This window comes from Anarrhichthys ocellatus, unplaced genomic scaffold (genome assembly GCF_004355925.1).
Source record: "Anarrhichthys ocellatus isolate YVR2014 unplaced genomic scaffold, GSC_Weel_1.0 scaffold21, whole genome shotgun sequence".
Taxonomy (NCBI): Eukaryota; Metazoa; Chordata; class Actinopteri; order Perciformes; family Anarhichadidae; genus Anarrhichthys; species Anarrhichthys ocellatus.
The window spans coordinates 6,887,928-6,897,402 of record NW_022280051.1 but is presented as its reverse complement, the minus strand read 5'-3'; the positions used below and the strand labels follow the sequence as shown (position 1 = coordinate 6,897,402).

Below are 9,475 nucleotides of genomic sequence, written 5' to 3'. Positions count from 1 at the left end.
TCCAGCACACTGTGAGTATCTGTCACTATATAAACCTGTTTAATACTCAACTTATATATATATATATATGTATATGTATATATATATGTATATATATACATATGTGTATATATATATATATATATCAGTTCTTTAACTACGTTGATGTATTTGCCGCAATGAAAAACGTTAAAAAGGATTCTAAAAACAAGAACATTTCAAGCTGCTGCAGGAGATTTCAGATGTGTTTTCTCTTAAAAAAATATTTTTTTATTTACAGAAATCTAATTTTGTGGAGCAGGACTTTAAGTTTTCCCTCTTAGATTCTTGAAATATATGATGAAAAGTTCTCTGCAGAAGAAAGCAAGACATATTGTCTTTGCAGTAATATTGATTACAAGTTCTGCAGATTCATTCTGATACAAGATGCTTTTAATTAACACCGTTTAATGATTTTTAAAGGGGTGTATTGTTTGTGTTATGTTTTATTTCCCATGCTTTATTCTATTTAACATAAAGTATATTCATGTTTGGCATTTCAGAAAATATATAACAAATATTTTTTGTAGCCTTACAGTTGAAGAAGTTGTCTTTTTGATTGTTGTTTAAGGTTTCAGATCTGGATCTTTAATTTCTTAAACTACAAAACAATCTAAAGGAGAGGATGAACCCTGTGGATTTTTATGACAATCAAACCTTTACTAAACTTTACATTCTTACAAAAATAACAACTCAAACATCTATCCGTCCAAGAATTTGAACCAAAACAAGTTCACAACACACATTTTATGTGTCTGTTGATGCATTTCCTCTAGCGCCGCCTTCAGGTGGAGAGATGCGCTTCATTGAGCGGTTTTACACAAACACTGAAACATTGAGACTTTCTTGATGTGCAAAGTTGTCTTTTAAATTGACAAACATCATCGGTGTAATTCATGGCACAATGCAAACGGGATCAAAAAATGATTTGTCTCTAGCCGCTAAACTGCCAGACACATCGTTTCTCAAATAAGGTCCAATGTGGGGCCCACTGGACGAAGAGGGACTGAGGTAAACTGTTAATCCAAACTAAAAAAAAACAGGTGTAACGTTCCTGAGTTTCTACAGGTAACTAATCTCTACTCCGCAGTGTGTGTTTATGTGTGTGTGTGTGTGTGTGTAGCGGTGTCATCTGTCAGCTCGGAGTCTGATGGACAGATGTCTCCTGTCACCATGGAAACTGTCTCTTCCAGGCTTCCATCCGTCCTCTTCTGAGGCATGTAATTAACTGATACCCTATCCTGTGTGTGTGTGTGTGTGTGTGTGTGTGTGTGTGTGTGTGTGTTGCAGTGCAGGCTGGGGGCTCGACATCTCTCTAAGATTCAGGAGGAGTCGGACAGTAGAGAACACAGGTAACAGTAAATACTGTACTTTTTACTGTACTACATCTCAGAGGTACATGTTGTACTTTTTACTGTACTACATCTCAGAGGTAAATGTACTCTTTACTGTACATCTCAGAGGTACATGTTGTAATTTTTCCATAGTGTTAAAAAGAGTCTACCACAAACCTTCGTCAATAAAGTCGAACAATTAAAAAAAGCGCAGCAGCTTCATGTGTTGAATTTTCCCATAACAGCTAAAAGCCAAGCCTCCAAACATCCACATTTTTTGGGGGGGAAATTCAGCCCAAGATGTTGAAATGTGATGTTACGTTTCACATTTAAATAAATGAAGAAGAAAGAAAATAGATACAACCAAATAAAAACTTGGATGGAAACATTTGCTGCTGTCTGCAGACAAACTGGAAACTCAGTCTGGTACGACAATCTGATAACTGTGTGTGTGTGTGTGTGTGTGTGTGTGTGTGTGTGTGTGTGTGTGTGTGTTTGTGTGTCATACATTATTTTATCTCAGGCTTTAAATCTGGAGCCCTGGCTTTTAAATTATAGTTTTTACTATTTTACACCACATTGAGCTATTATTTTTTTTGTCATGTTTGTCCTTTCTCTCTCAGCACCTGTTTCCTGCCTCCGATCGTCCAGCAGCAGACGGGTGCAGCAGGTAAACCAGGTGTGGACGAGGCAGAGAGGCAGGAAGTGAGGCGTCTGTCTGACTCACCGTCAACAGCTCTGTACGAGCAGCAGAGGAAGCTGGGGGACAACCGGAGTCTGCTGGAGGAGGTAACGTTTAAGATGAGGTGTGGGAGACAACCCCCGGTTCTTTAAAGTGAAGTCAAAGCTTCATGTGTTAAAGCTGCATTGTCTCTAGTGTCCACCAGGGGGCGACTCCTCTGGTTGTATAGAAGTCTATGAGAAAATGACTCTACTTCTCTCTTGATTTATTACCTCAGTAAACATTGTAAACATGAGTTTATGGTCTCAATCTCTAGTTTCAAGTCTTCTTCAACACAGCATGATGTTCATTTAGTACATTATGGTCCATTTAGAGTCACACAGACCATAAAGCAGGGGATGCTTTAGGAGGAAATGGAGCATTTGTTGGGGACTATTTTCAGTGGTGGATGAATCCACATTTGGTGCTCTAGTGAGTATGAGTGATGGAGGAGTCAAAATAAACTACAGTGTGATGATGATGATGATGGTGATGAAAGAACAGAGAGGCTCATTGATGTGTTACACACACAACACTTGTTAGATACATTCAGTGTTTGTGTGTGTGTGTGTGTGTGTGTGTGTGTGTGTGTGTGTGTGTGTGTGTTTCAGTTGGGTCGTATCGAGGCCGAGCTCCGGGACTCGGTGCGTCTGGATGTCGAGCGTCAGCGTGAAGCCGAGTTCCGCCATCGACAAGAGAACAACCTGCTTAGGACACACCTGTGTTACCTGAGCCTCAGCCAGCGCGTCGCCAAGTAAACACTCGTATCCTTCCGCCTGAGCACTATATTCTGTGTCCAAGTAACTTCAGGTGTCTCCTGTGTCGTGTCCTCCGCAGACCCTGGGTCAGCAGCTACTTCAGGAAGTTCCCCATGCACATCTACTGCCTTCCTGTCCAGGCGGCCAATCACAGAAGCCGGAGGCGGGGCCTAACGAAGAGGAGATGATATGTTTTTTTTTTACTTGAATAATAAATGTAATTTCTTCCCCGTCCATTATTTTTTCCTTATTTTAAAGTCCTTAAAGTACAAAAAGACATATTTGTACATCAGGATCCAAACTTTTTAGATTTAGAAATTAGAAAACTAATATTAGACTAAGAGTTTCCTCTGCAGGATTCTCTGTGAACTGCATGGTTCACTTAAAGTCCTGTTTTGTTTAATGTGGCCCTCTGCTGCTATCTAGTGTTTGATTTAACACGAGCAGCAGAGGAAGAGTATTAAGACCCTTTACTGCAGTAAAAGTACTAATGCCACACTGTGAAAATACTCCACTACAAGTAAAAGTACTAGCAGTTTATTAGCAACTTGAGATTAAATATGTTACTGTAAAAATGTAAACAAATCAACTGAATTGTTGGTATTTTTATTGCTTCATTTCTAATATTTTTTTATTTTTAATGTACCTCAAATTACGAAAACAAAAAGTTCACTCCTTCCACCACTGTTTGATACAAAACACACGTTAAACAAAACATCACGCACTGCACTCGCTCAATTAATTCGATTATTTATTTTTTTCACATCTTTAATCATATTTTACTTGCAATTAAACATTTTGTGATAATAGTTTATTTGTATTGCTCAATCAGAAAGGCACATATTCAAGAGAATACAAACAATAACAACAACAAACAAAAAATAAATTACACACAATAATAATTAAAAATAAAACAACTTTGTACAACATTTTACATATTTGTATGCAGCAAATACAGGAATAGTATTCAAGAAAATGTAATTTGCATATGAAATCTTTTCCCAAAATAATTAAATTACTATTCCCAACCTGTTTTCTTAAATGTAGTTCATATAAGGACCAAAAAACAAACCAGGTCCTATTTTTCAACAGATGGTGGCAGCAGCGTGTTTCCCGGTGATCTGCCTTGAACGCAGCCTTACGTTTCCACGTAACTGCGTCACTACGTATTTACGTCTCTCCCCCTGCTCCAGCCCTTCTTCTGTCTGCGTGCACGGCTTCATCTCCGACTCACAGACATCATGGTGAGCTTTTACGTTTATTTACGCTCTTTTAAACCAGTAAATAGAGTTCATAAAATTGAGCTTCAGCTCTGCAAGTAGATAAACTCCCGGAGAGTCTGCTAATCTATTTTATAGGACCGGTTGTGTTGTTTTTTAACAGTCCCGTTAGCTAACCGGCGAGCACGCACATGGACGCGATGGATGCGCTAAATGCTAAGCTAACTGCGTCAAAGTTTAACTATGACTCTCTGTTGAAGCGGTCGGGTTCGATGGAGCAAATAAAAACCTTTGCTGGTATCTTTTAGGGTGTATTTGTCGAAGACAGCGCGTGCTGGTTCTTCTCAGATTAGCACTTTAGCATGCTACGTTAGCATTAGCATCATTTGTGCTTTGTGGCTGTCAGGAGGAACAAACCAGCGATTACAGACAATCATGCTAGGTTAGCATGTAATCTGTGCTGTCGGTAGGAACAAACAAGCGATTTACAGACATTCACGAATTAACTGTTTTAACTATAAACAAAGCAAAATGTGAATTAAACTGTAAACGAGTCCTGCTTCCAATCAGCTCAACGTATTAGTAGTTTTGTATGTTTTTGTTTATTTATTTAATAATTTTGGTTGGAAGCTTCTAGCGGTTTCTAGGATGCGTTCAATGGTGCTCGGAATAAACGGCTCCGTCCACGCCTAGATTGTGTTCAAAGACTACGTAGCTCTTTTGTTGTGCAGCATAACGTAGTAAAATATAAATTAAGATTATTTGCTCGTCTGAAAAACTAAAGGTAGCAATAATAAAATACGAGTTATAAATATATTGACTTGAGGGATGAACACGGTCTGCTGTGGTTTAGTGTGTTATCAGTGTGTGTGTGTGTGTGTGATGATATTGATGGATTGGTTTCTCTGCAGGCGTCCTTATCGATGGCACCGATGAACATCTTCAGACATGGAGCCGATGAAGAGAAAGCAGAGACTGCACGAATGGTAAGTGTGTTTTTATTTTGGTCTCGGTGAAGCTACTCGTCTGCTTTATGATTCAACAAGTTTCCATTTGTGCGTTTTCTCTGCAGTCGTCCTTCATCGGCGCCATCGCCATCGGAGATCTGGTGAAGAGCACTCTGGGCCCAAAGGGAATGGTCAGTCATGTTGATCCCTAGAGATGATTATTTTTATTACACAGATTTACATGTTGAATACGGGCGTTAAAAGGGCCAGAGAAGTGACCAGAATGTGTTGGAAAAATATGCAAAACCGGCTTTTGATTTTTTGGTGCATAATGGTGGTTTAACGGACCATGATAAGTTTTACTGACGATGGTTCTCCTCCAGTATTCAGTAGAACATGTGTTTCTAGTCTCTGATAATGTTTCATTGTAAACAACCAATCAGAGGAGAGCTAGTAACGTTAGCAGCACCGCTAACTGCTAACCAACGGAGGTCCACTTCAGTTACATTATGATGCCTTCAGGCTCTGCTCAGTGTTTTAAACCAAAAGGAGCGCGAGCAGCTGTTGAACCGTCTCTCGTCTTGTCTCTCAGGATAAGATCTTGCTCGGTGGAGGTAAAGGCGGCTTGGTGACGGTGACCAACGATGGAGCGACCATCCTGAAGGCCATCGGAGTCGACAACCCTGCTGCCAAAGTCCTGGTTGGTGAGTGAAGCTGCAGAGCATCTGGGGGTCTGTCTGTCGGTCTCTGTCTCTCTCTCTGTCTGTCTCTCTGTCTGTCTCTCTCTGTTTCGCTCAGTTTAATTCTCCTAAAACACATTTAATATAATTTATGTATAAATCTGTGTTCCAGACATGTCGAAGGTTCAGGACGATGAAGTCGGAGACGGGACGACCTCCGTCACGGTGCTCGCTGCTGAGCTGCTGCGGGTAAAATCACGTTTTGTGTTTTATATTAAAATATAATAAAGAGTCATGTGACTTCATCACTCGCTGCTTCTCTTCAATCCGGAACAGGAAGCAGAGCTGCTGATCAGCAAGAAGATTCACCCACAGACCATCATCGCTGGCTGGAGGAAGGCCACGCAGGTGGCCAGAGACGCTCTGAGGGAGGCGGCCATGGATCACAGGTGAGACGTGTTGATGTATTCTGTCTCTCTCTCTCTCTCTCTCTCTCTCTCTCTCTCTCTCTTTCTCTTTCTTCTGCAGCTTCTTCTACGTTAAACCAGATTCTGTTCTCTTCACTGGAAGACTTTTATTGTGAAGCAACAACAGGAAGTAAACTAAACATCAAGTAGTTCCGGGTCGTCATCGTAGCTCTTTCTTTTCTCCGTAGCGATGACTCTGCTCGTTTCCAGGAGGACCTGATGAACATCGCCCGGACGACGCTGTCCTCCAAACTGCTGACTCACCACAAAGACCACTTTTCCCAGCTGGCCGTGGACGCCGTCATGAGGCTGAAGGGCTCCGGGAACCTGGAGGCCATCCACATCATCAAGAAGCTGGGAGGCAGCCTCACCGACTCCTACCTGGACGAAGGTGAACGTCGCGACATCACAGCCTCTCTGGCTCCCGATTGGCTGCTCCCGTGATGTTCACTGTCTTCTTCTGCTGCGTCTGCAGGTTTCCTGTTGGACAAGAAGATCGGAGTGAACCAGCCGAAGAGGGTGGAGAACGTGAAGATCCTCATCGCCAACACGGGCATGGACACCGACAAGATCAAGGTACACACACACACACACTCAGTGTTACCAATGTTTGAAATAGAATAATTGAGGTTTCACCTGCTATAAATATTAAACTATTCACATTTGCTGACAGGATTCAGTTTCTTTAAATAGGATTTCAATAGTTTTCAGATGAATCCTGAGCACGATGCATTCAAAGACCTGTGATTTTATTTCATGCTCAGTTCTGAGTGTGTGTGTGTGTGTGTGTGTGTGTGTGTGTGTGTGTCTCAGATCTTTGGCTCCAGGGTTCGCGTTGACTCGACTGCGAAGGTTGCAGAGATCGAGATGGCGGAGAAAGAGAAGATGAAGGAGAAGGTCGACCGAATCCTGAAACACGGAATCAACTGCTTCATCAACAGGTACACACACACACACACACACACACACAGCTGACAGCTACACAACACAAACCGTCAACACGTAAAGGAAACGTTTCTTTCTTCACAGACAGTTGATCTATAACTATCCAGAGCAGCTGTTCGCTCAGGCCGGTGTCATGGCCATCGAGCACGCCGACTTTGCCGGCGTTGAGCGCCTCGCTCTGGTCACCGGTACGTACGAACACACACACACACACACACACACTGTGTATGAAGTTCCTCGTCCATATAAACTAATGCAGGACTCTTTCACTGTGTGATCAGGAGGAGAGATCAGCTCCACCTTCGACCACCCAGAGATGGTGAAGCTGGGTCACTGCAAGCTGATCGAGGAGGTGATGATCGGAGAGGACACACTCATCCACTTCTCTGGGGTCGCCATGGGTAAGGACACACACAGTTTACCATCAGTGTCAATAAAGTTTTACTGACTCAGTAGAACATGTTTCTAGTCTCTGATCTCTGATAATGTTTCATTGTAAACGACCAATCAGAGGAGAGCTAGTAACGTTAGCAGGACCGCTAACGGCTAACCAATGGAGGTTCACTTCAGTTACGCTATGATGCCGTCAGCCTCTCTGATTGACCCCTGACCCTCTCCTCTCAGGTGAGGCGTGCACCGTCGTCCTGCGAGGAGCGACTCAGCAGATTCTGGACGAGGCGGAGCGCTCGCTGCACGACGCTCTGTGTGTGTTAGCTCAGACTGTGAAGGAGCCACGTACTGTTTGTGGAGGAGGTACAGACACACATGCACAGACTCTCACACTCTTTCTCTCACACTTTCTCACTCTCACACCTTCTGTCTCTCACTCTTTCTCTCTCTCTCTCACGCTCACTCACCCCCCCCCCCGTGGGGTGTGATGAGTGCTGCTGTATGAGGTGTTAATACGTCCCGTGTAACCTCCCTCGTCTCCCTCAGGCTGCTCTGAGATGCTGATGGCTAAGGTTGTGGGCGATCTGGCCAATAGGACACCAGGAAAGGAGGCGGTTGCCATGGAGTCGTTCGCCAAGGCTCTGAGGATGGTACGGCCGTCTGATTTCTTTCCTTTGATCTCCGGTTGCTTTTAAAAACCTTCAGATCTAAGGTTCACGAGGTTCCTCGTACGTTCTCGTGAGTCTAAAAGATTTGTGTTTTTTCTCCTCCAGCTGCCGACCATCATCGCCGATAACGCCGGCTACGACAGCGCCGACCTGGTGGCTCAACTGAGAGCTGCACACCAGGAGAACAAGACCACCTGGGGACTGAGTGAGTGAACCCACTTCAACATGCGTCACCTGAACGCCTCACGAGACAGTCTGCTTCTTTAATGTACCGATACTTTTCACAAACTCAACAAATTCAAAGGAAAGTCATCAGTTTTGAACCTCTGAACCCCAAAAAAATCCACCGGTAGGATTGAGTATCTGAAGTGATCTCTTAGGATAGAGATGAGCACAGAAAGATCATAAACGATGAGGTGTGCATAGAATAATGGGAGTAAAATAGACCACTACTCTTTCACCGGAGTGGTTTTTATGAATTTAAACAGATTTTAAATGTCTGATTTCTTCCGTTTGGTTTTAGACAAACGTTGCTGAGTGCATGTTGGGTTTTCTTCCCCCTGCAGACATGTCTGAAGGAGTGGTGGGCAACATGGCGGAGCTGGGCGTCACAGAGTCCTTCCAGGTGAAGCGTCAGGTGCTGCTGAGCGCCTCTGAAGCCGCCGAGATGATCCTGAGAGTCGACAACATCATCAAAGCTGCTCCCAGGTCAGTTCTCCGGTCCCTTATATCTGTATAACATTTCATACGAGAGTTCCTCCCGTTTCACTCTCGTCGTCATTGTTGTTTGTTTCTGTAGGAAGAGAGTTCCCGACCATCACCCCTGCTAGAGGAAGAGGACGAAGGTGACGAACGTGGGGGAGGGGTCACTTTTGTTATTTATCGCCTCATGTGGAGCTCAAACGTAAAGAACCGCTGTTTGTTCTCTTTCTCTGTAAAACTCTCAGAAACGTCGTCATTTGTTTTGTTTACTGAAAATAAAAAGAACCAACTGTTGACGTTTGTTTTCTTTTAGTTTTTTAACGCGCGGTTCAGCGAGTCGATGGTTCAGTTTCATTGTGCGTTGAAGATGAATTTTGGCTTTAAATGTGCGTTCTGCATCATTTCCTGCCGCGTTCTGATTGGCTGTTTGGTCCTAAAATTTCAGAATTTTAACAACTTTAATGTGGAAGAAAAACCTAAAATCATGTGCGTTCACACGTTCTTCACAGATCAAGCTCATATAATGTTCATCAATAACACCGTAACAGTACTAATAACACACAGTAACAGTGGTAATAACCAGTGGAGCTGGTGGAACATGTTCTCTGTAGGGCTGTGCCACATC

The 9,475-nt window shown here is 43.1% G+C and overlaps 1 protein-coding gene across 1 annotated transcript; it reads left to right on the top strand.

The window, feature by feature from the left end:
* The first annotated feature begins 3,995 nt into the window (after window positions 1-3,995).
* cct2 (chaperonin containing TCP1, subunit 2 (beta)) lies at window positions 3,996-9,030 on the top strand. The gene is made up of 16 exons (XM_031859205.1): window positions 3,996-4,075; window positions 4,963-5,037; window positions 5,124-5,189; window positions 5,591-5,702; window positions 5,851-5,927; window positions 6,015-6,127; window positions 6,334-6,536; window positions 6,621-6,721; window positions 6,959-7,086; window positions 7,175-7,278; window positions 7,372-7,491; window positions 7,715-7,843; window positions 8,027-8,130; window positions 8,254-8,353; window positions 8,715-8,856; window positions 8,948-9,030. The coding sequence occupies exons 1-16, from the start codon at window positions 4,073-4,075 to the stop codon at window positions 8,976-8,978; spliced, it is 1,608 nt and encodes a 535-aa protein (XP_031715065.1). The 5' UTR covers window positions 3,996-4,072; the 3' UTR covers window positions 8,979-9,030.
* Window positions 9,031-9,475: the final 445 nt, after the last annotated feature.